This window comes from Postia placenta (genome assembly GCF_002117355.1).
Source record: "Postia placenta MAD-698-R-SB12 unplaced genomic scaffold POSPLAscaffold_10, whole genome shotgun sequence".
NCBI classification, from domain to species: domain Eukaryota; kingdom Fungi; phylum Basidiomycota; class Agaricomycetes; order Polyporales; family Adustoporiaceae; genus Rhodonia; species Rhodonia placenta.
Window position 1 is genome coordinate 1,312,774 of NW_020169841.1, and position 24,252 is coordinate 1,337,025.

Below are 24,252 nucleotides of genomic sequence, written 5' to 3' on the forward strand. Positions count from 1 at the left end.
GGAGGGACAGCGTCCGCGTGTGGCCGTGTGTGCTGCGGCGCGGGGGGACGGAGGTACGACGACCGTGCGCGCGGCTGCGGCGAGCGGACCACCCGGTGGCGCTCGACGAGGACAAACTCTGCGAGCGCGCCGCACTAGACCACACCGTCAGTCAGTTATGTTTACGCCCCCAGCAGACGACCGCGGCTCACCTTGCGCACGTCCAGCAGCCCGAGGACCCAGTCGCCCTTGCGGCACACGTCGCGGCTCACCTCGAACCCGCACTCCACCGCGCGCCCCACGAAGCTGCGGCCGGGCACGAACCCGCGGCGCTTCCCCGCGCCCGCGCCGCCCCGGCGCTCCGCCTTCTCCTGCACGACGAGCGAGTCCAGCGCGTCCACGCCCACCGCGAACACCTGCACGAGCACGTGCGAGCCCGGCACGAACGCCGGCGGCGGCACGTGCGCCGTGAACACGACCGGCAGCGGCAGCGCCCCGCGCAGGTGCGCCGGCGTCGCGCCGTCCCGCGCGCGCTCCTTGCCCTTCTCCCGCTCGCGCTCGCGCTCCGGCTCGCGGCTGTGGCTCCGGCGCCGCGCGCCCTTGCCCTTCCCGCGGCTGATGCTCAGCGAAAACCCGCGCGAGAGCCGCGTGCGCGTGCGCGTGAGCGGCGAGCCCGCGGGCAGCGAGGCGGCCGCCCCGCGCACGACCTCGACCGTCGCCATGCTGCTCTGCGCGCGGCCCGCGCGCACGAGGTCGACGTGCCCGTCGCGCTGCGGCCGGCCGTGTTTTGGGGTGTAGCTCGCGTGCGGGAGCGTCAGGCCCGTGTATCCCGCGCTCGCGGAGCCGGCGAATGCAGGCGCAGGCAGTGCGTGCGTAGGCAGACTCGCGGAGAGCCCGTGGCCTGTAGTGGACGCGGGGCGCGCGGGCGATGTCGTCGGCGCGGAGGGCGAGGAGAGAGGTGTGGACATGGCGCGATGGTGTTGCTGTGCGTGCTGGCGCGCGTAGTCGCGCAGCTTGCTGTCGGGCGACGCGCCCGGCGAGGGCGGGGGCGTGTCTCCTTGCACTTGCAGGTGCTGGAGCAGCTCCGACTCGGACATCGAGGCGCGGCGGTGCATCGCGTGCGGCATGAAGCGGCGGGTAGGGCTTCCGCCCGCTCCTACTCCAGCACCAGGGCCGGCCGTATACGGCCAGCCCGGCGGGGGCGTCGCGCTCCGGCCCTCGTACCCATAACCAGGATGGACACTGAGGTAGCCCTCGGCGGCCGCGACGGGCGCAGGTGTGCTTGCGCGGCTCACCTCGGCGCTGCTCGCGCCGACGTCTGTGGAGCACTCGCTCTCATCCTCCTCCCATAACGCGCTCATGCGCCCGCGCGAATGGCGATGCGAGTGCGGGCGACGCGCTTTGCTTCCCGTACGCGGGCGCTGGGGTACAACGGGCACGTCCGGGAATGAGTGCCGCTCGAGCTGGTGTGGCGCGGGAATCACGAGCGCGGGACCGGGCGGGGGGAGGAGGTCGGGGTGTAGTGGGCGCGAGCGCCGGCGGGGCGACGGTGTGTGTGGCGGGGCAGCGTGGTGTGGCGACGGTGGTGGTCGGACAGGCGACGCGGGCGGGGGAACGAGCCAGCGGACGTCACGGGCCCAGTCCTCGTCGGAGCGCGCGGGCACAGGCTGTGAGTGGCGGCGCACGGGGCGAGGGGCGAGTGAGCTGGAGGACAGGTCAATGCTGCGGGGTCGGGGGCGACGAGCCTGTGGGATGGGAACAATGGTGATCATCTCATGCTCGTGCTCGCTATCGTCAGACTTGGGTGGCGCGTCTGAGACGGCGGGTGTCGTGACCCGAGTGTCGGCGGAGAGCACGGAGGGGGCAGCGGCATCGAAGAGAGATGTAGAGCCAGCGGACGCACAAGAGGAGAGCGAGGAGCCGGAGGGCGTCCGGGAGACGGACGCCGAGTGGGGCTCGGTCTCTGAGGATGAGCGTGATGGAGGACCGGGGGTGACGGCTCCGTCGGTACGAGGGTCCTGCTCGGGGGTGGGAGACGGGGTGAAACCACGAGAGAGCTCCGGGGGCGCGAGGGCGGCCTTGAGAGAGGTGCGGCCGTGGATGGGGAGGAGGGCGGTGGCGAGAGCCTGGGGTTCGAGGAGCATGGTGTCTGGGACGTCGGGGAAGAGGGAGGAGCGGGGGGTGTAGAAGACGTCGTCGGCGCTGTCGGGGGTGCCGGGGGAGGGCGGCGGGAAGGGAGGGTCGACGACGACGATGACGGGAGCGCACGGGGGCGGGGAGGGGTGCGGGATGGGGCTTAAGTATGCTGGGGGGACGAGAGAGTTGTTGAAGGTGTGCGAAGGGGAAGGAGATCTGGGAGAGGCGATCTGGCGGATAAGGGATCGGCTAGGACGCAGAAGCTACATGGCGACGAGGGAAGATCGGTAAGACGATAATAGAATAAAAAGGGCGTGATAAGCAGCTGTCGGGGGGTGGCCGCGCTAGCACTAGCACTCACCTGTGCGTCACGTCCGGGCACACGTTCGTCTGGCGCAGTGTACGCAGCAGCGTGCGTGCGGGACAGGCGGGGCCGGCGAGCGTGCGGCGGGGCGAGATGAGAGGGAGAGGGAGAATAGGAAGCAGGCGGTGTGGGAGCGAGCGTGAAAGTAGGCGGCGGGCGTGGGGGATGGAGTGCGCGGGCGGCCGGTGGCGAGGGCGCGGTGTGCTGTGGGACGTCGTCTGGTGTCGTCGCGGCGCGGATGAGGTCATTCTTTGCCGAGTGATAGTCCTTCGGGGGCGGAAGCGCATACGACTGCGACGGGCGGCCGAGCAGGGTCTGCAGCAGAGTCGGCTTGGGCATCGGCGGGCGTCGGCAGAGGGACACGCGAGGCCAGGGCAAGAACTAGAGGGAAGGAAGAGGGTGAAAGGATGGAGAGGGCCATTCGATGATGCACGCACGCACGCACCAGTGGTGCTGCCCTGCCAGCCACCCGCCCCGGCGTTAGCGGCCATCACTGCGCCCGGCCGTGTCCGGTCCTGCACGCGCCACCGTCAGTACGCCATCGCGCGTCTGTCCCCGACTAGCAAGTGCTAAGCAGGCCACAAGTATTAGCTCCGGCTGCCATCTACCACCATCAGACACGTTCGCCCTTCTCACTTATCGTCCCTTCACAAACGTGTTCTCCCATCTCGCCGTGTATCTTGCATTCCTTCTGTCCGCCAACGCCCCCATCAATCCACTTCATTCTGATACGCACTCTGCCCTATCGTCCGCCCATCCCGGTTCCCTGCATACCTCTATCGCACCGTCAATCTGGCATCAATACCTTCGCCGTACCAATCCCTTCTCTTTCGAACCCCGTGTCTGCCTGCATACTTTCTGTGCGCACTCTCGTATTCATCCTCATATCTCATGCGCTCCCGCACGTCATACCAGCAGGCCTGCGAATGCGCACGCACAAAGGCTTCTCCCTCGCTTGCTTCTCGTACCCAGATCCGCGGTGCGGATATGGTGGGCGGAAAGCCTCGCATGCGTCTCGTCCATTTCACAGATTATGCACGCACTGTACTTCATTTTCTGCAGGTCTATCCGGCGCGGAGAACAACACCCTGCGAGTTTCCTCTTTGCCTAAGATCCCAAGCAGCCCGCACCACCCTCGCGTCCAATCAGCCCGCACCACCCTCGCACCCAATAGTCCCCCGCATTCCCCACCTTCATATCACCGCCCCCACGCTCACCACCGCACTAATCGCAGTTCCCCCCACATTGCGTCTGCGATCTCCTCGCCTCATGCCCGTCTTCTCGTGAGAACCCATCCCCGATCCTGCATGGCGCCGCGCACCTGCGCCCGCCGGCACCGCACACCGTCTATCTCTGCCCTCCTCGAGGCCCCACACATCACAGATACTGCGCTCGTCCCCGCCAGTGTCGCCCATACCCGTCCCTGTCCTATCCCTGCGTCCCTTCTCCTACGCTTATCCGACGCACCACACACGCCTCCGCCCAGGATCCTGCCTGCCCGGACCTGTCCTCGCTATCGGCCCCGCTGCCATCGATATGCCCATGAGCACGGCGTAATACGCTCAAGTGAAGAGTGGAGCCAGAACCCCGCGACAGCCCCCGGTCAGAACGGACGCTGGAACCGCGACGCGCGCCGTAACCATGGCTTCGCCGCCGCCCATTCAGTCCAAAGACGCGAGACGAGACGGGGCTGTCCGGAGTCTACAGTTCTGTCCAATATCCGCTGCGGTGCCTGGCGACAGAAATGGCTGCACGCATGCCCCGGTGCGCAACGGGGGGACGGGCAAGCACCCAAAGCGGACGCGGTCCAGACACGCCACAATATTCGCGATTCGAATGCGCGCCCCGCTATCCGTGCTACTTATCGCGGCAGCCGAGCGCGAGGATGCGCCTGAGCTTGACGTTGACAGCGCTCCACACGCGTGCCCGGGGCAGTATCCAGCATCCAACGCTCCCCCGGACCTCCCGCTGTGCCAATCCGAATCGCGGCTCGCACATCTGGATTCTGGACCGATACTTGCACCGTGGATGGAAGCACCGCGCTATCTTGACCTTCCTCCGCATCTCTGCGCTGCCTTCCCCGCAGACACCCTTTGTGGGCGGACCCGGTCGCCCGGCACAGGCACCGAGGACGCAGGCAGGCACTCGCGTGTCCCCGTTGGTCGGCCGGTGTGCGCCAGCGCAGGTAAGTGCGGCGTGCTGCCGTCGAGGGCGGTCGCGCCCAAGACTGGACCACCAGACAGCCCGGTCCGTACTGTAATACGGGGCTTGTTGCGCGCAGCGTCTGCCCGTCCCCGGCTCTCCCCTCGCACTGCTCAGGCCCTTGATTCCACTCCAGACGACCCCCCCGCCCGCGCCCCCCCTCCCCCCCGGTGCTCCGCTGCCCGCCTCGCCGCGCCGAGCCTCGAACCGAGGAGCGCAGAAGCCCGAATCAATAAGGCCCTGAAGATCCGGCGCCACCTCGCTGACCCCGATCCCCCAGCGCCCGCCCAGGGTAGGCAGGCAGAGCCGCCCGCGGCGACGATCGTGCCGTCATCCTCGGCTCCCGCCACGCCGAGAAGCGCACCGCCTTGCCGCCTTGCCGCCTTGCACGCGCTGGCCGCTGTCGCATCGCCGCGCGCGCGCGGGTCTCCTCCAAACAGCGAACAAGAGACAAACCAAGATCGGAGCATCGTCGCACGCACGCGTGCGTCCGGGACTGTCGGAGATGGGCAAGCTGTGTCGGCGCGTTCGCCGTGCGGGCGCGCGCGACGTCTCTCCTGGGATGGGGATGGGGTGAGAAAAGAGACTTTGGCGCGCTGGCGATGACGTCGTGCGCGTACGCGTGGGGGGAGGGGCGAGCGGGGCGGGGCGATGCGTGAACCGTGATAAGGCTCACCTGGAGGCTCGCGCGCGCATATGGCGCCGACAGGCGCACACCGTCGTGCCGACATCGATGACGCACGGCCGGCGCCAGCGTGCAACCCTTGCGCCATCGGCGACCGGTCGCTGTCGAAACCGGGTACTGACGTGGACAGGTTATGTATAGATCCGCCTGGAGGCGCGGCCGCAAGTGCATACGTACTAGGCAGGCATAAATCTCGCAGCCAGGGTCGGGCGTTGGAACGTCGAACGTCGAACGTCGAACGTCGAACGTCGAACGTCGGAATTGGGATCTGGAATGCGGACATGCGTGCGGACGGTGTCGGACGACGAGCGCCGTTTTGCCACTGGTCCGGGCACGGCAGGTGCAGCACGCGGCACGCGGCACGCGGCCGCACGCGCTGTTCGGATCGAATCGAGGGGCTGGTGCTGGGTATGCTGCCGCCGACACCGGGGCTTCGCTGGCGAGGCGCGCGGGCGTCCCGACGAGGGTGTGTTTCGCCCGGAAGCCCGTGCACCAGCGCAATATCGCACTTTGACGGCCGCGCGTGTCCGTCGTGGAGGCGATGCGAAGGACGCGCGGTGCTCAGTGTTGTGTATTTCGCAGGGCTGGTGCGTACGAGGTGCGGCCCCCCGCGGCCCTGACTGCCACTGCAAATCTGCATCTTCCTTCGCCTACGCTTGGCGTCGCAGGAGCGCACCCAATCGCTCGCTCGACGCCTGACAGGCCCCCAGACCGGTCTTTGTGAGACGACAAACACCTGCGCGCACCCAAAGACTGCGCCGGCACAGCACGCCTGTTCGCTGGGGAACGGGATGCTCGCCGCTGGCGCGGATGACTGTCTACGACTCTACCCGCATGCCCCACGCGTAGGCCGCGAAGCCGCTGGGGCGTGGCTCTTGATGCCGTGAACGAGCCACGCGCCCTTTTCCAGCACGTCGCTTCTGCTCCTGTATACTCTGTGCGCGCGGCCACAATCCAATCGCCAGGGACGGCAGTGAAGTTCAGACCGCTCTTTGTCCTTATCGGGCAGCGGCCTGGCAGAGCAACCCAGATTTTCCCTTTCATCCGGACTTCCACCCTGCGTGCGGCCAGTGTGGACGGACGAACCATGTGTCTCCCGCACTTGGTGAATCTTTTGCCGTCATGTCGTCGTCTTTTCGTAGGGCAATGTAGGCGAACGGCCTGAACGTCGCGCATGTTGTCTTTTGGTTTGGTCCAACTCCATTTCAAATGGACTTGCGTTGTCGACGATGTTCCGACACGCATACATCGAAGAGTCAGATCATCGCAGCCACGCACTTCTTTGTTTCTACTAGTCTATTCTGGCTAGCCCTCGTGGCATGTCTGACAGCCTCAATTGAACGTATTGTATCTCATCACTCCTACTTTACATCCCCCCCCCCCCTCCGCCTGTCACATGTCTGTGGTATTGCACAGCCAACGCGTGTGGGCAATGCAGACCTATCGTAGCGGTCGAAGCTCAGCTGAGAGGATGGCAGCATCACATCGGATACGCAGATGTCTGTTCATCCAGCTTGACAAGTCCTGTCTGCGCCTGCTCCGCATGGCACTTGTCTAGATATTCGAGGATGTCCTCGTACGCGAAGAGGTCCTTGTACCTGCACACGTACCCCGCAATCAACGATCAGCACTCACACTCAGATGCCACAAGGACCGGGACGCGACGCACTGCGCAACCTCCTCCGACCATCCGCGCACCGAGCTCGCGAGGCGTCCGGGCACGCCCGGCTCTTGCGCAAGCTGCGCGACCGGCGTCTGGTACACGCGGATCGTGAACACGATCCCGCCCGTGCGCGGCAGGCGGCGCAGCGTCTGGCGCTCCGTGCGCAGGTACACCGTTTGTGGGTCCAACGGCGCCTTGGTCCGTTCCCGCTTCTCGTCCTTGCCTTCGGGGCTCACGTGTGCGTGCGCGAGCTGGTTCGACGGCGCGAGTGTTCCGCGGATGACCGCGCTGCGCTCGAAGGCGGCGCCGTCTTCAGAGCCGTGCATCGTGCGCGACCACGCGAGCTCGGTCGGGTCGACAGCCGCGAGCGCGTCTGCGCCTGTGTCTGTGTCTGCGGCGGGCGCCGGCGGGCGGACGACCTGGAAGCTGTAGTTGTTGCGCACGACGGGCTTGTCGACGGGAAGCCGCCGGAAGAAGCGGCCCATGCTGAGGTGGAGCTTGCTCTGGTCTGCAGGGTGTCAGATGTGGAGGGGGGCGGAAAGGGAGGGGCGCACAGTGGGGCACGTTGCCGGTGAGGTGGATTTCATCGAGCGGCATGCCGAGCTTGTCTTCGAGGCGCCAGAATCCTGGTCGGGCAGAAGGTAGACGGCGACAGCATGAGACGGGTACCTGCGCCATGGACTTGCGGTCCGAGCTGCGTACCTGGAATGCAGATCGCACCGGCCTGCAGGTAGTACCTGCCGTCGGTTCCCTCAATCATGATCGTGTAGTCTTCCTGAGTTCTGTGCCGCGACAGTCATCAAATCGCGCCCACTGTCAATTAGGAGAACACACACAATAGCGACGCGACGATCAACGGGTCCTGCTCGTCGAGGTCGTACGTCTCTTGCAGGGGGATGATCGTGATTGTCTTGATTTCACCCTGACCATACCACCCAGACGTGTCCTTTTCCTTGCGCACGGCCTGGTAAAGCGCTGGATACCGCTGCGAGAGGTACTCGGCGAGCTCATGCACGAATTCCTGGGCTGAGGCAGCACGACATGATCAGGACTCGAGGCTGAAGGAGACAGAAGAGGAGGGAGGTGAAAGGGACGCAACGCTACCTGCAGCATGTCCAGAGCCGACGATCCCCGGCTGTGCGTCATTGATCTTGACAGCGCGGTCTCCGCGTGTCTTGATGCGATACCCGACGATCTTGTGGTAGTCGAAGAACTGCTGGTCGATCTACGATGTCCATTAACCGACAGAACGGGCGGGTAGAGGTAGAGCATGTCATGTATGTATAGCATACCTCGATCCACTCGTTAGAGGGCATGCTCCGGATGCCCATGGTGACGCTACGGCGAGGTCAGTGGACGTGCGCGGTGTACACGCTGTCCATAGCAGACGCACTGATATTCTCCCCATCGGAACGGGCGATAAGGGATGGGCTTCACTGTGCTAATGTCGGCAGTCTCTGGCTCGACGCGCGGGTAGTCGAACTGTACTGGGATCCATTCTATCGGCACGGGACGCCCTCTACTATTGAGCTCCTTTCGCAGAGCGTGCGGCTGAGTGCACACATACCTCCTGGTTCCCGTTGTGCGTCGCGTGCACCTGAGGCGGACGCCGCCGTCACCGCGCCCAACTTGAAATTGGTCGATCGATTCAAATTCGATCCAGCGTGTGCACGCTTCGCCGATCGTAGTCTGCGGATCAGCAGCGCCAGCACGGCGACCAGTGCGCTCGCGGCGAGCGCCCGCCCATGCTCAGACAAAAATACAGTCACAGACATTCTGGCGCAGCGCAAGGAGCAGAGTCAAGTGGGAGAGCAGATACAACGCCCGCCCCGCGATAGCGGCGAACGATGAACGTTCGCCTTGAGGCCTTGAGGCGCTGGGCGATAGGCAGCAGCCTTTGCCGGACGAGTATCTGATAACCGCCTAGAACGCCGGCCTGGACCTACAAGCGCATACTCTCGGGGCTATAATATGTTACACAGTCGTACCTAAATCGATTAGCAAAAGCGATCAAGCAACTCGCACTTTGAAGGTTTCTCTATCCCCAAGTCTTATAAAGCCACATTGCAATATGTCGGGTCGAACGCCGAATGTTTTGCCGTGCATATATACGTGCTTTATATATTCGCAGTACTTAGAGTGCACCGGTCGTCGGGTTGAGTATAAACGGACGGCAGTGACAGATAATTCGAACGGCAACTCACGGAACTCGCCGCAACGAGAAGGCGAAAGCAGCGAGCGACAGGACCGTTGCCCGCTAAACATATCCTCATCAACGAAATTACAGGTTGCCGCGTATCCAATCCAGACAATGCCGTCGAACAATGTATCAGCCATGATCATGGCTTTTACGCGAGTCCTGAGATGTCCCGTCCTGTGACTATCAGATGTCTTGAGCCCAGCTTTACTCGAGCCCGTCTAGAACGCTGCAGAACGTGATTGTGAATTCGGAACAGGGCGGACAAAGGTATGGGAATCTGACGAGTTCCCCTGAGACGAGCAGTGATTTACGCACCTGCAAGGACGCGCCCGCTCAGTATGCCGGTCATTGGAAATGAAGATTTCAAAGTGCCTATAATTTTAGACTCGTAATTGTCAAAGTACATCAGAGAATTGTACACATTACACTACCCTGGTTTGCACGCAACAACCTATTACATGACAACGCGCTACACTTGCAAGATCCTGAAGGGTCAAATAAAAGAGAGGAGAGAACACAGAGCAGTCAGAAAGTGGGGTTTGTCGCATCAGTAACTAGCAAGACAGTGAAGCACGGAGAAGGGGTGGAGATAAATAGGAATATGGCATATAGATTTCGGTCCGCATCCCGTCCATGCCAAGCGAACGCGATCTGTCGCGAGGCAGCAGGCGGAGGTGAGCATCTGTGGCGATCGATGCACCGGGGGTCGACAGGCCGTAGCACGGATGCCGATGTTTTGCCAGAAACAAGCGAGGCCCGGTGCACCGGGGCCGGGTAGGCATAGGCATCAAAATGGTGCCGTAAGGGAATCTAGAGTATGGTAGGAATGGCAGAGGGGGAGGCTCAGAAACTGCAGGACGAGAAGAGCTTTCTCGATGGTGTCAGAGTTACTCCTTTCCTTCAGCACGAGAAAGTCGCTGGTGGCGCCGCGAACACATGGTGCGGGTCTATCTCGGAGGTAACGCCATGGTGATTATGGGCATGCCCATATGCTGATTGGAGCTGCGAGGCCAAGAGGAAGGGTGAGTGCGCCGGGGGATGCCCCGACTGGGCGAAGAACGAGGGCGCCGGGTTCTGCGCAGCCTGCAGCTGTGCCATGAAGAATGGGTCCGTCGTGGCGAAGAGGGACATGTTCGGCGGCGGCATATCGTATTGGGCGTATTGTGCAGTGTCGTAAGAGCTGGAGACATGTGGAATGCTTGGTTTCCGCGAAACACCGCCGGACGGGCCCGACGGCAAGGAGGGCTGGTTTTGGGCGGACTGGGGAAAGTGGGACGACGTGGGGGACGAAAAGAGCATGTCTTCTACCATTTTCTCATCCTCGTCCATGTCGTCGATGTCCGGCAACCGCTCCTCGGTGTTCCAACGTTGTGTTACGCTCGCCACACTAGAGCTCCGGGCGCGAGTAAAATCGCTTGACTCCCAGCTGAAGCTCGAAGATGGTGTTCGGGCTAACGGAGTGTTTGACGGGGCGTATCCACGCCGCTGCACAGGTTGCATGCTTGGCGAGCGCAGAGCTTGGGCCAGTTGCGCCTACATGGCAATCCCGGTGAGGAACACGACGGAGGACGAGACACCGCCGCAATGCTTACATGGAGATCCGCTATGTCCATGGCCTCCTGGCCGATGTGGTTAGAGCTGAGCGAGGCAACGAGGTCGTCGACGGAGATGCTCATGGTCGATGGTGAGGAAAGCGGGAAAACGCGGGGGAGGAAGCTAGGACTGCCTTGCAGTGCAGACTTCATAGACTCTGCGTCTGGGGATCATTCGTATTGGCGCCCCGCGGGCCGGCATCGGACCCGCCGAAACTAGCCACCCCGATCAGGCAACATCCACCCGAGATGTGCCGGCGGCTGTCCCCGTCCTCCGCGGGGCAGTGGGCGCTTTTGTGCGTCCGCAAGCTACCCCGTGCAAGTGCACCGTCATCGGTTCATGTCCGCTCCATACTCTCGTAACCCACTCCTCGAGCATGTCTCGGCAACGCCTAGATGTCATACGGCCCTCATGAACCGGCGAGACTTGGTGCGCGCGATGCACGGCGTTTCCGCATGCGCAGCCGGCGCACATGCACGGTTATCCAGTGCGCAGTATGACACGGGCTGAGCAAGCCCGTTCCGAGAGCCCTAGCATGACGCCGCAAGAAGGCCTCATTTGGCAGGTAAAGGTTAGCCTCGTTCAGGTACGATAGCCACGGGGAAAGCCGTGAAATGAACGCGGAGAACTTCCGTTGTTGATTCCGGGGAGGCGTGTGGAGATCGGGGTTATGGTGCGTAACTGTTCCTGTTTATGGCACACATGCTTGCACGGTCGTCCCTGGCCAAACAGGCAAGAAGCACAAGTCGGTCGACATAGCTCGTCTGTGCTGACATATCGGCCTTCATGATTCGGTCTGTCATTAGGGCGTAGCGCCGTGGTAACAGAACTCTGAGACAAGACATGCGAGACACACATTCTGGGATGATCGTCACTGCGAGCGTGTTGGAAACCAGTCAACACACGCGCTATCAGATAGACAGGCCTGGCCAGTTCATAGCTTCTTGACTTCTAATACAGGGTTTGACTTGGTGTGCTAATTTGCCAGGATCGCGTCCCACACAGTGTTCTAGACACACCTCGACTCGTGTATACAACGGAAAGTTCGGGAATGCGATAGATATTGTAAGTGCAGGTCCGGGTTGACAAGCACTGTCAGGAAGTTGCCGATATCCCATGTCCCTCAGCTGTAACAGCCGTGCCTAACATGTCAGCAAGCATTCGTTGTGTTCTTCTAATGGCAGTTAATGGCAGATGCATTTTGGGCGCCCATCGTTAGAGCGTTAGCACTAAAGTTGTTTCAAGCTGTGTCTCTGAGTCTTGAAGCGGAACAAAGACTGGGACAACAACACGCCACACTGAAACGGCTACAGCTAATGGCAAATTAAGCGGATATCTTTCCTTATGGTAAGTATATGTCTTCGTAAAGATAACTGAGGCCGAGGACAGGTCATGACATGAGACCGTCTTGCCGAAATTAGAGTACACGACCGTTGTTAGCATGCCTTGCCATGCCAGACCCACCCACTGACCGGACAAAGGGCTGTTTGCTCATCGACGTCAACGATCTGCTCAAAACGTTCTCGCATTCAGTCGTACTTCTTGGTGCGACGGTGTATCCAAGCCATCTATCGCCATCGCGCTGGATGTGGCTCAGGTCGATATCACATCAGTCACCTTTGCCTGATTGTCTCACGAGCGGTCCGAACATCATCTTATCCACATCTAACAGCCGAGCGTATTCCAGCTACATATGCGTGTGAGCAACAGGAAACACAGCTACCCGAAGCACGAAATAAGCTCACATTGGCCACTGCAGGGCATGCCTTTAGTAGGCAGTCGCACACACCCATGCACGCGTGCTTCAGTTCTCTTGTGTCTGACGACAGAACGCCGGGATCAGCACAGTGTCCACGATGAAACTGAAACATAGAACACAGACTGACCATCATCATCGACACCAGTATCAGCGAGCGTGACCCAAAGGCGTAGCACTCCATCCAAGATGGCTCCTTTCCACCGGTGGATCCTGGGCGCGCACACTTCGATCACTGCCGCTAGTGCGTGGAGCGAGCTTAGCTGAAACCGTTTTGTAGCCACGTTTCCGGAGGCCGGTTGCAGAGGGAAGACCAGTTGCGGAACGAGAGCCTATTCAATTACCGGAGGCACCATCGGAGGAACCGACGATCAGCGCCTGGTGAATCCTCGGAAGGGGAGCGTACCTTTAGATAACGCACGGCACCGACGTCCAGCGCCCGCACGACCGTCGGGAGCGTGTCGACCGACGCCTCGATGGCCTCGGACTCGCGCGTCGCATAAACCCAGATGCTGCCGATGATGCCCTCGCCGAGGATCTCGCACAGCTGGTTGAATCGCTTTTCGGAGCCTGCGGGCGCAGTGAGGAGGACAAGCGAGACCGCAGCCGGGACGGCGGCTCGGATCAGGCTGGGCGTTTCTGGGTTGTGGAGGTACGTGAGGCACGTCGTGAGCGACTTGTGGGGCGTGCTCGGTCAGGATGATCGTCTGGCAAGCTTGGGGCGGAACATACAGTAAATAGCAGGCCGTCGACCCCGGTGCGGCGCAGGAGATCGGCGGGAACTGCCCGGAGCATATCCGAGACAATTTGTACACCGTGCAGCTTATATGCGGCCTCGTAGTCATCCAGGAGGGTCATTACAGGTGGGATGATCAGATGCCATAGTTTTTCGTATGCAGCGCTCTTACTCGGACATCAGAACGCTTCGGCAGGCCATGGGACGGGCTCACCGTGCAATGTCGGACGCACCATGTCACTAGATAGACTGTTCCTGGGTGCGACTTCCAGGTCTGCCCTTCCATGTAGTCTAACCGGGCACTGGGGCCGCCTGCAGAGCGGGGCAGTATCCGACCAGTAGATGGATTTAAGGAGGGATGCGCGTTGGCTTGGAAGATAGGCTTAACATGAGTGCTAAGTATCTGTTCCAGTAGAGGTGGATCAGAATCCTCGTAGAGATGCAGAATGCCTGGTGGGTTTGTGAACAGTCAGAGATTTGGCAATAAAGGGATACATACTTTGAACAATCTCCCGCGTACTGTCAAGCGTCCATGAAGCAACGCCGTCCCATGGGGCTATGGTAGATACTACTTCTGCTTTCTCGCTCAGCAATAGGGACTGCCCTTGTGCGAGCTGAGCTTGCAAGTCCGAGAGTACGTCCAATACTTGAGTTTTCCACCGCTCGAGTCGGAGGATTGTCTCGGGCTCTGTCTCTGCGATTGCCGAATAGCGTGCAAATTCAGCCGGAATACGAAGTTTTGCGAGAGTGGTTTGCAGAGGGGAACTGTCGCGGTTGTCCATTGGACAGTGTGTTGTACGTAGACATCGGTGGCCACTCCAGGTGAAGGTGCACGGCGAGTGGCACGCGCTGTGTCGATCGCGTCGAGCTCGATCACTCCGCCACTCCCATCCGCTATATGGTTGCAGCCTTCAGTCATTCATTCCGTGCCCACCACCCGACATGAACAATACTCTCTCGCTAAGTGCACCTCGTCTGTGTTCAGTCGCTCTCGGGGAAACTTACCACAGCCTCAGACCCATTCACCATCACCTATCCAACCGCCGTGCAGACATCCCTGAACTCTGGAGCGTCTTTCGCAAAATTCGACTACTCCGGAAGGTTCGTCGCAGCGGGAAGGCCCGACGGGATAGCCATCATATGGGACCTCGACACCAGGGCTCCAGTGCGGTGGCTGGACGGTCACGTCAAAGCGATCACCAGCGTAGAGTGCGTGGACACCAGTACCGTGCCATAGTGTGAGTACTCAATGTGAATTTGTACCTTCAGCTGGTCAAGGAATTCAAGATATGTGCTGACGTCGTCGAAAGACTGGAATATATCTGTTTGGGACCTCGCATCAGAGACGGACCCAACGCGCCGTGAAGCTATCATTCGCTTCGACGCGCCCATCGTGTCTGCCTCGTTCCATCCAAAAAACTGGTCTGCGGTACCTTCTTGAGCAAAATATTTCCCCCCTAACGTATTCACTCATAGCAAGATTATTTTGGTCTTACTGGGAACTGGTGAAGCATACCTCGTGGACCGTCGTAAAGAGTACAGGGGCCGCTTCGAGCTCTGTGAGGTACAAGGGGATAGTGATGATGAATCTCAAATGAACCGTACCAGGTGCGTATACACTACCCACATTTTTCAACTTCTCACAGTGCTGTTCAAGCTCTGGAGTCACGGTTGCACGCTTTGACCCCACAGGCCGTTATATCTTCCTAGGGATGTCGTCTGGATACGTGCTTGTATTCAACACGCGCACAAAAGCGGTCAGTCTTCTCAGTTGTCCGTCTAAATACAGTGTACTGATGTCTCTAGCTCGATAGATGATAGCGCGGCATAAGATTGCAGGCGCAGGTATTATCAAGGGTCTCGAGTTCGCAAAAGCTGGACGGTAAGCCCAATCTCCTAGTACGTTCTGCATGCTGAGCCATTGCTATAGTCGACTCGTCACAAACTCGTCTGATCGCATTTTAAGACAATTTAATCTGCCAGTGTACACGACTCCAACCACAGATGCAGAATGCCTCGAGCAAGAGCTTGAGCCTACATATCGCTTCAACGACCCCATCAGCAAGACCGCGTGGCTCGCGATGTCATACAGCCCGGATGGGGAATATCTCGCAGGAGGTAATCTTGCGACTGTACAGCATCATGCCGAGTACCAATGACGTGAGCTCTAGGCGCGGCTGACAATGCTGCACACAAGATATACATATGGGACATTGCCAACGAAGGTCAATTCGCTGCGGCTTTGGATGGTGGGCGTGAACCACTGCTGCATGTTCACGTACGGTCCTCGTTGTCTATACACGTCCGTTGGCTAACTGCGGTGCAGTGGCATCCCAACAAACCTGCCATCGTGTCAACGACCAATCAAGGAAATGTTCTCATCTGGCACTGTCCAAGGGAAGAACGGTGGGGTGCCTTTGCGGGCGGCTTTGAAGAGGTCGATGAGAACGTGGAATACGAAGAACGAGAGGATGAGTTTGACATCGTGCGTGGTCTCATTATCGTACATTTCATGCGCCCTCACAGGTAGTCACAGGAGGATGAGAGCGAACTTGCGCTGCGCAAAATGAAGGCAGAGGAGGAGGAAGTCGACATCTTGGGGCTGGCGGAGGACCCAGTCCTCCCCGCGGAAGCACTCCAGCGCATAAACGAAGATGATCCCGACATTGCATGGGCGCTGGAAGAGCCAGACGATGACCTATCTGGATGGAGATTTAAAGTGATGATTGAAGATGACACGGACGGAATGTAATGCCCGTGTACTGTTGCAGCCTACTTCTTGGAATATCTTTCACTCCTCTCAGCTGTCGCTTCCTGAATATCGGGGCCTGCACAGCTGCAGTTCACTAGTCTCAAGGACGACAGACCAGTCTTGTTACCCATGTGCAATGAAGCCCGGGGACGGCTCTAGAACATGTGTCGAGATTGTCAAGAACATCGTGACCCACGCATGGACGGACGGAAGTCGCCGAAAGATCTTGCAAAGGTGAATGCGACGGGGTAACGCAGCCGTTCTGTCACGTCCAGATGAGTAGGACGCGTAAACGCATCCAGACCGCAGAAAAAAACTACTATGAACGCACAACTGTGATTAGTTCTAGGCCAAGACTCGCTTCACAGCAGTTCGTTGCCTTGCTCGCAGTCCTGACGACACTGCTTGTGGGTGCCACGACATTTCTATGCGTTACGCCACGGTTGAGATTATAGTGTGTAACCCTGTGGGTCCCGCAAACTGTTTCGGCACTGAGATCAACTTGGAGCGCATACGTCTAGATCACCGACCCCAGCCAAATGTCGCAAAATGTTAAGTCGCGAAGTGCGGTGATATGGGCTTTATTGCATCAACTATTGCATACAGACAAAAATGAATAAACGGAGCCTATTGTATACGACTGGATAAATATGGGCGATGCTTGCGACGCCAATGTTGCAGCAAGGGGCATGACCACTGAAGTAATACAAGTCCAAAAATCTGCCAATGTACATGTATATGCATCCACTCTATCTTGCGTCTAAAAAGAAAAGAAGCGAGAATCTTGGTATCCATCTCAACTCGGAGTCCTCATGATCATGAACTCCCGCCCGGGCGTGCCTCCCGCGGGCCTGTCCTCGTACTCTTCTCTACTCATGTCCCCGTCGTCGGTCATCATTGAGTCCTCACTAGCCGCGCTGCAAAGACTCATTGTCTCCGAAGACGCTGAAGAATGCGGCGGCCGGATCGTCGGCTCGTCGTCGGTGGAGCAGTCGAAGTCGGTCTCCGTCCCGGCTTCACTCGCGACATCCGACCTGGACGCGATAGATTGTGACCTTCGCGAATGGGACGAGGAATATAAGGAAGCGTCATCGGAGTCGTCGACGGAGGAGGAGCGGAAAACTGGTGGCGCATAAATCCGGCCAAAGTAGGAGTCGACGGCGGCGAAGTACTCTGATGGCCCTATAGCTGAGTGCGGCCCTGTGCTCCTCGATGAGGACGGGAGATACGGAGAAAGGTCTACATCGTCCGGTATCTGGGATTGGAGATCGACCATCTTCGTGTAGTAGTCCATCTCCTCGCAGGATATGGTTAATCGGAAGTCGTTCAGGAGAAGGAAGTGCAGCTCTAACTGATTAAGTTCGGCCAGCGGCAAGCCTCCAACCTGATAACACGATAGATCGGTTATCCTGCTGCCCCAATATGGCGAACAATGGAGACCGATTGCTCACCTTGGCGTACCGAGAATTGGTATAAAACACATCGCTGAAGAACTTGCTTGCGACCGTGACCCCCGCTATGATTAGGCGGTGGATGTTATACATGTCGATCGGAAAAGTCTTCCCACACGCCTCCCTCGCCATCTTCGACATGCGATCCAAATACACAAGCAACGAGACGAATACCTCGTTACTCGCGGGGCAGTACTTGTGTATGCGGCTGAGGTAACCCTCGAGGACGATCGTAGGCACGTTGCGTGCGTGAAACGCAAGAGCGGAGGTAGTCGAAAGCGAATGACGGGATGCGCTCGTCAATGTGCGCCATATGGGAGGGTGGTGTCCTCGGTGAGCATCCGGATGTTGAAACTGACTTGACGACGGCATATATGACTCGGCAGGTGTCCCCGCATTCAACTCCGCGATTCGTTTCAGAGCGTTGGCCAGCATCCGCAGAAGGGTCTCCGGCTCATAACTATGGACATCATTGCCCGACAAGTGGGGCTGGTCGTTGTCCTCGGAGTCAGATGCTGGAGGTGTATGCGCATCTTCGGAGCCCAAAATTCGCTGTGAGGCTTCCTGTGGTACAGGTTGATTGAGCGGCGCGTGATTGTGCAGGGCGCGGTGTGCGGACGCTGCCTCGAGGGGCGCAGACCTGTTGGCAGACGATGCGGTCACGTTGATGTAGGAGGACGAAGCCGACGACGACGACGGGGTAGGAATGATGATAGACGAGTGCAGCTTCCGCTGAGGCGGACGTGCCGAACGTGAAGAGCTGCTGGACGTCGAAGATTGGGGTCGGTGAGGGTGATCTACGGCTGTGACGGTCGTGGTATGAGGCATTGGATGTGCCAAGGCAAGCATGATGTAGTCAACAATGCAGTAGGCGTGCGGGCTGTGCAATTAAGCGAAGACAATGGCAGGTGCAATGATGGGGGCGGTCTGTGAGATGTATGGTTGCGAGAAGGATGCACGGCCAGCAAAAAGCAAGTGCCACCGGGTTTGTCATGTCACATTCTCGTCACAGTCACGCTAAACTCCGTCACAGCGGATACAGCTCCTGTTCTGCGGCTGTGATCGAGATGCGGTCCGCACTGCTGCCACAGCTGCTGGTCCACATCCAACTCGTCCCCGACGAGTCCGCAGTATGTCGGCATCCGCGATCACTTTCTTCCATTATGGACACACATCGATGCTATTCTACTGGGGCTGTATTGCTCCATGGTATCGGAACGTTGGGCTATATATGACGCCGCTGCCCAAGAAGACTCAGGTTGGGAACTGACGATCATGGCCACAGCGCCCTGAACTCCTGACCGAGTTCCCTGCATTTTTATGATCAGCCTTTTCTGTCGCCGGGAGCCCAAGCAACGTACCGCGTGTGACGGATATGATTGCCTTCGCAAACGTGCGCCCCACAAGATTCTGCTATGTCTGGGAAACGGGCTTGCCTTGCATGTTGGTCCGTCTGTTTGGCCAGATCTCTTCCACTCCTCCGCTGTTTTCCGAGACATCTGCCGGATACTCGGGAATTGAGTTGTCAGCGCTTCTCAGCCTCTTGGATGGATGTTCGGTGGCCGTGACGGAGGATTCCCCGTCGGACGCTTCTGCTCCGGGGTTATCCTCTTCCGTCTTACGCGACTCTCTCGCCAACTAGAAGGCGTAGTCAGTCCCGTTATGGTCCAGGTGGCGGTGAGTGGTTCTCATGACATGGCAACACTTACAGGTCTCGGGCGTTTCCATAAGCCCCGGTTGAGGTCGCCAGGCCCCAGATTTGCGTCCAGTCTCTCCTTGAACTCGGCAGTCTGCGACCATCGAGGCATGGTATACGCCTCCCATTCCTTCGTCTTCCCCGCCTTCGCAGCAGACCTAATCTCCGGCGGAATGAACCGCAAAGCCCGCCCGCAGCGCAGCTCTCCCTCGGCTGTGTATGCATGCACAGCACGTTTGTCAAAGGCGGCAGGCGCTATGTCCGTCTCAAGAAGATCATCAACTCTCTGCCAGTACTTAGCGATCGCGTCGACGCGGTACGAAGCCTCGTGCGTCCGGGTTGCCCGAGATGTCGTCAGCGTTTGATGACGAGTTGGCCGAGCGACTACATCTACAGCATGTTTCCGAGACAGCCTTTGCGGAAATTCGTCGCCGGAATGTACGGTGACATGGACGGGCGGGCGTAAGGCGTGTCGTCCCTGAAGACGCTCGGAGGCATTCGTGGGAGCCGGAGGAGTGCCATTGCCATCTTTCGACGCGGATGCGGTACTATTCTTTACAGAGGCCGTGATGACCACACCGACAAAGACGTCCTTTCTGCGCTTGGGCTTCGCGAAGCCGGCGTTCGGTGTTCCGCGATCCACACTGGTACGCGACGTTTGTGAGCCTGAGCTAGCACACAACTCCAGTAGAGATTGATACGACGAAGCCTGTGAAGAGGATCTTGATAGTTCCCGGCCATCTTGAGCATGTGGCTTAGGACTTTGTTGTACGTGGTGGATGGGACTTTGCATCAGGATCTCGGATACTCTATAGTCGGGAGTATGAACACTGGCTCCCTTCACGTCTGTAGGTCCAGGAGCATGTTTTGTAGCAGGGAGCACCGTCCAAGAGGGATTATCATCGGCATCGAGGTCAATGAATGTATGGTCTCCGGGCAGTGGTGCCATCACTTCTGGAGTCATGGCTAGATGGGACTGGTTCCCAACCTTGCTTATTTGGTTCTTGTGGGAGCCAATCATCCCAACATCCAACATCCCCTGTGTAATGGTTATATACTAGTGAGTATGATTCCAAAAGGTATCCTTACCTGCCTGAGTTCTTGCCAAGTATTGATGCCCTTCACCCTCAGGGCTGGTGGGATTGTCAGATTAGGGACTGAACAGAACAATTGTGGCAGGAACAATATGATTGTTGTGTAGGTTGCACTTCCTATGTCAAATACCAAGTTAGTCATGGATATCCAATGCAGGTGCAACTCCCATAATTGCTGGCAATCGGACATGTATTTGTGAAGATACCATCAAAGCAATTGGTGACAATACCTTGCAAAGGATAGGGAGATTACTGTCCATCCACAAGTGGTTATGCAGATTTATACATGACAAATTCAATCTCACTACTGAAAGGATTTACTGTGTACTGGGATGTGATCATGAATGAGTTGTTTATGCAGGTGGTGCAAGTGGACATTGTTTTCCACTGCCACTGGAGAGCCAACAGCAAACTAGGATGTGGCTGCATTTTTGTTGTTCCACTCCCATAAACACAGCATTGAACACTTAATGGCAAATGTTTCCAGAATGACATAGCAAACATGATGAACATACCACTGTGCAATGGTGTTGGTGACCCTTGTAGTCTGTTGGAATAATGGTTGAAAGTAGACCATAAGTGTCAGAACAAACAAGCCCACTGGAATCCAAATTAAACTTGGTTGTGACAATGTTGCTGATGTGGTTAGAGATGAAGTCTGGTTCATAAAAATGGCCATTTCTGCACATGTTGTTTGCCCTTGTTGAGCCAAAGGCACATGATGCAACTTACAAAGCAATCACATGACATTACATCACTGGCCCTCAGATTGAGAGACAGCTGAAGAGTCAATAAGGACTCTTGACTGACTGACTGACTGATTATTAATCAAAGTCCATCAATCATGTGTAGGTTCAAGATCTTGATAGTTTGTTTTATTCTCAGGTGAATTTGCACCAGTCTGCAAGGCATTATTATAACAGAAGCTGTTACAGTAGTAGGACATCAGGGCAGGAACTACAACTCATCGTGCTTATCCTCCTGTGCATCCGGCGGCAAGCAGAGGGCCGGAGTGGTTCCCTTGAACTGATACTCACACTTTTCCGGCTCTGCAATGGATAGCAGCTCGTTTTCCAGGCCACAAGTCAGTATGACCTAGGCCAAGGTATGTCAACGTTCATGAGTAATCATCCGACGGAGAATGTGAGCACATACCGTGACGCTCCGCATGGGCCCGTTCCAGCACTTCGTTCCGCGGGTATAATGCTGTTTGCTATAATACTCCGGCGAGCCAACAGCAGCCCCACCTCCCGCATTCCACGAGGCAAATTTCCTACAATCGCGCGTAAGACATCGAAATGAGCGACTTTGGGTGAGTACTCACCCCAGGCTTTGAATAGAACCGCCCTTATTCGGCTTCTGTCTCGCCTCATCAAATAAGCAGACTTCGTAAGTGTAGCTGCAACGCAGAAATCTGTAAGTAGATGCATTGCAGAGCGGGAAGGTCTGTGGACCTACTCTCCCGTGTCCTTCGACAAACACACGCCTTGCAATCTCTTCCATTCCCCTTCGGATCCGAACCACTCGGGGTCGAACATGCGTGTAAGCTCCTCTTGCGTCCTCTGCAGCTCTTGTTTCTTTGCATTCAGACTGTTTTCGGCATTAGTGTATGCCTGGCGGGCTTTCGATGTATCTGTGGCAATTCCTGGTAAGTCCCACCGTGTATGTCCTGCTTGGAGTGAACTACCTGGCGAGTCCGCGGAAGCCGGTCCTTGGGCTATGCCGAGCGCTTCGAGCCAAGCCATGAGAGTATCCGTGAATGCTTGGTAGTGAGGAAGGAGAGAATCCGGAATATAAGCAGTCAGATCAAGCACTTCTATCAGTCAGCCACTCGACGGTCGGCGTGGCCGGATTGGACTTACATAGCGAGCTCGAAGGGGTCGGGGCACCGATATGCTTCTCATGCTCCAGTAGTAGTGCCTCGTAATCACTGTTGAGCAGACTGTCAAGCTCCTTTTCTAGCTCTTCTGCCGTCCACTCCTCCTCTTCGTATTCTTCATCTCCAGTAATTACTTGCTGTTCACCCTCACCGTCATCTTTGGCAACGTCGTTAATGTGCGGTAGTCTTGCCAACGCCTCCCAACCACGGACAGCCTCTAGGACAGCCATGTCTTGGTAGTTAGGATTGTATCCGCGTCGAAGTGCATCCAAGATGTCTCCCAGAGCCTTCTCACGGGCGAGGCGCTTCTTGTATTCTCGCTGAAGCGATTTCAGCGCTTCGGTGTGTTCCATGAAGGAAACATACAGCGCTGCAACGAATATACAAGTCAACTTCTGAGCGACAAAGGCACACAATCAAAAGCTAACGAGATTGTTTCTTGTGCTCTAGCGCAGCTGCAGAAAGGGACTCCGTCCGGTCGATAAGGTCTGTGAACGGTGTAAGGAAACGGCTTCTATACCCAACACGCCTCTCTACCTTTCATGCGAGCGACATCATTTTCCAAATCAGCTATCTCTGCCTCAGCGGCGGTAATTTGGCTCTCTAGCTTCTGCTTCTCTTTCTGAGCGGAAGCGATGTACAGACGGCGAATCTTCGAGCCCTGCAAGTACCGCGTAATTATGGCTGTCTGGGGATATCTGGAAGGAGTTATAAGACATACTGTGCTACGCATCTTGCGTTCTGCTGTTTGTTGCTCTCGGTATACAGCGCCGACCTCGTGGCAGACATTAGGGCACACGCCAAGACGCTCGTCCGAGCCATCGCAGCATTCGGGCTCTTGAGAGGACGCTTAGTATTGGTAGCAATGTGGGCGCATTCGTTTTACATACCGCAGAGTCCATCATTGACGCGTGTGCTAGGTATCAGACTGCCAATGTGGCCTTCATTCTTGCAATAGAACATAGAGTTTGGACATGCACCAGTGCCTACGGAATGGACGTAAGCGACAAACCTCGTATAGCAACGTATGTTCGTAACGAACCAGGCTCATCGCTCCCATCGGGGCAGTCGCAGTAGTCGTCATTCACAGCAGCCCATGTGATGGTCTTCGAACCGTCTAGACATGACCAAGGTGCTGAATCGGATGCGGGCGCGACGTAGCGCGAGAGCAGTGACGGGGCAACGCCATGGATTTTCTCGACACCAGCGAATGTGGGAGCTGGAAGCGCGAATAGTAACCAGAGAACCATGAGCAGGCAGCGGAGGTCAACGTGGAGGACAGTGCCAAGCGCGTCGCAGGGTCTGACGTGCATTCGATCACCACCATCAGAGCGTTGCCACATTAGGCAGGTCTCTACGTTCGCAGGTTCTGACCTTTCCACAAAGCGCTGTGATGGCATACCTCGTCTCATTTGTCATGCGGTCAAATCACATGCCTACTGGCCACAAGGTGCTTGTCCAGTGGCTCGGTGAGTAACGTGGTCTTGTCCAACATGTCCACATCAGTAGATTCTCACACTACAGATGGCATAGGAGCTGGTGGCTCGTCGACCAAAAATATCAAGGTCCCTTGTACTTGTCTTTTGTGTCAAAGCGCTGCGCACCCGGGTAATCAGGCTATGCGGCTATTGTGGGTGGCAAAGCGCCACCGCCACCGTGGCGTCTACAGCTATAAAGTCACGAAGAACTGATACACTTGCCGCACCCACACACCCGACGGCTTGTCGACCAGCCAGCCTGCGCCAGTGAGCTCAGTCTAGCATGAGTCATTCTTCCAGGTAACGACTTATCCTTCCTGGTTTCTTATGGTGGTACTCACCTCGTCGCCTTGCACACCGGCAGGTCTCGCAGGAATGGAACCGGGAAGAAGAGTGTTCGCTTCTTAAATGAGGCGTTGTGGTACGAACCTGGCCAGGCGCCCGGTCAATCCCCGTGCCCCTCCAGCAACCTTGGATCCATCCGGAACGACTCGGATACAGGAAAGCCAACGGTGTCATGTTCGCCGCCTCGTCTGGAGCGTCTAGTCACCCAAGTTAACAATCATCAACTGGGCAATTTTTCGTGGC

The 24,252-nt window shown here is 57.9% G+C and overlaps 9 protein-coding genes across 9 annotated transcripts in view; 2 read left to right on the top strand and 7 right to left on the bottom strand.

The window, feature by feature from the left end:
* Positions 1-2,970, bottom strand: part of POSPLADRAFT_1047980 (hypothetical protein) — a gene marked incomplete at both ends in the record, with an annotated part of 4,406 nt that extends 1,436 nt beyond the window's left edge. Inside the window, 4 exons of the mRNA XM_024479406.1 lie at positions 9-134; positions 192-2,057; positions 2,769-2,860; positions 2,925-2,970. Coding sequence (XP_024337363.1) covers positions 9-134; positions 192-2,057; positions 2,769-2,860; positions 2,925-2,970 — 2,130 coding nt within the window. The remainder of the gene's footprint in view (positions 1-8; positions 135-191; positions 2,058-2,768; positions 2,861-2,924) is intronic.
* An 816-nt stretch (positions 2,971-3,786) lies between these two features.
* On the top strand, positions 3,787-6,253 carry POSPLADRAFT_1047981 (hypothetical protein; the record flags this gene model as incomplete). The annotated part of the gene is made up of 7 exons (XM_024479407.1): positions 3,787-3,883; positions 4,047-4,178; positions 4,353-4,664; positions 4,982-5,254; positions 5,352-5,539; positions 5,676-5,774; positions 6,077-6,253. The coding sequence occupies 7 exons, from the start codon at positions 3,787-3,789 to the stop codon at positions 6,251-6,253; spliced, it is 1,278 nt and encodes a 425-aa protein (XP_024337364.1).
* A 593-nt stretch (positions 6,254-6,846) lies between these two features.
* Positions 6,847-8,804, bottom strand: POSPLADRAFT_1075160 (hypothetical protein; the record flags this gene model as incomplete). The annotated part of the gene is made up of 9 exons (XM_024482787.1): positions 6,847-6,964; positions 7,036-7,537; positions 7,584-7,655; positions 7,732-7,811; positions 7,866-8,055; positions 8,134-8,254; positions 8,322-8,367; positions 8,423-8,528; positions 8,597-8,804. The coding sequence occupies 9 exons, from the start codon at positions 8,802-8,804 to the stop codon at positions 6,847-6,849; spliced, it is 1,443 nt and encodes a 480-aa protein (XP_024337365.1).
* A 1,325-nt stretch (positions 8,805-10,129) lies between these two features.
* On the bottom strand, positions 10,130-10,905 carry POSPLADRAFT_1047983 (hypothetical protein; the record flags this gene model as incomplete). The annotated part of the gene is made up of 2 exons (XM_024479408.1): positions 10,130-10,762; positions 10,822-10,905. 2 exons carry the CDS (start codon positions 10,903-10,905, stop codon positions 10,130-10,132), a joined length of 717 nt encoding a protein of 238 aa, XP_024337366.1.
* Positions 10,906-12,431: 1,526 nt separating this feature from the next.
* Positions 12,432-14,096, bottom strand: POSPLADRAFT_1047984 (hypothetical protein; the record flags this gene model as incomplete). The annotated part of the gene is made up of 7 exons (XM_024479409.1): positions 12,432-12,509; positions 12,568-12,641; positions 12,709-12,910; positions 12,985-13,254; positions 13,311-13,481; positions 13,529-13,764; positions 13,814-14,096. The coding sequence occupies 7 exons, from the start codon at positions 14,094-14,096 to the stop codon at positions 12,432-12,434; spliced, it is 1,314 nt and encodes a 437-aa protein (XP_024337367.1).
* A 160-nt stretch (positions 14,097-14,256) lies between these two features.
* POSPLADRAFT_1047985 (hypothetical protein) lies at positions 14,257-16,066 on the top strand (the record flags this gene model as incomplete). Its single annotated transcript, XM_024479410.1, has 10 exons — positions 14,257-14,278; positions 14,325-14,523; positions 14,584-14,736; positions 14,791-14,922; positions 14,972-15,071; positions 15,129-15,196; positions 15,245-15,432; positions 15,486-15,592; positions 15,641-15,799; positions 15,845-16,066. 10 exons carry the CDS (start codon positions 14,257-14,259, stop codon positions 16,064-16,066), a joined length of 1,350 nt encoding a protein of 449 aa, XP_024337368.1.
* Positions 16,067-16,862: 796 nt separating this feature from the next.
* POSPLADRAFT_1148288 (hypothetical protein) lies at positions 16,863-17,889 on the bottom strand (the record flags this gene model as incomplete). The annotated part of the gene is made up of 2 exons (XM_024486158.1): positions 16,863-17,450; positions 17,518-17,889. 2 exons carry the CDS (start codon positions 17,887-17,889, stop codon positions 16,863-16,865), a joined length of 960 nt encoding a protein of 319 aa, XP_024337369.1.
* Positions 17,890-18,930: 1,041 nt separating this feature from the next.
* On the bottom strand, positions 18,931-20,497 carry POSPLADRAFT_1148662 (hypothetical protein; the record flags this gene model as incomplete). Its single annotated transcript, XM_024486208.1, has 3 exons — positions 18,931-19,155; positions 19,227-20,252; positions 20,303-20,497. 3 exons carry the CDS (start codon positions 20,495-20,497, stop codon positions 18,931-18,933), a joined length of 1,446 nt encoding a protein of 481 aa, XP_024337370.1.
* A 767-nt stretch (positions 20,498-21,264) lies between these two features.
* On the bottom strand, positions 21,265-23,436 carry POSPLADRAFT_1148504 (hypothetical protein; the record flags this gene model as incomplete). The annotated part of the gene is made up of 11 exons (XM_024486190.1): positions 21,265-21,402; positions 21,463-21,580; positions 21,632-21,706; positions 21,766-21,940; positions 21,995-22,120; positions 22,170-22,556; positions 22,615-22,674; positions 22,724-22,847; positions 22,908-23,023; positions 23,077-23,172; positions 23,229-23,436. 11 exons carry the CDS (start codon positions 23,434-23,436, stop codon positions 21,265-21,267), a joined length of 1,623 nt encoding a protein of 540 aa, XP_024337371.1.
* Between the last annotated feature and the right edge of the window lie 816 nt (positions 23,437-24,252).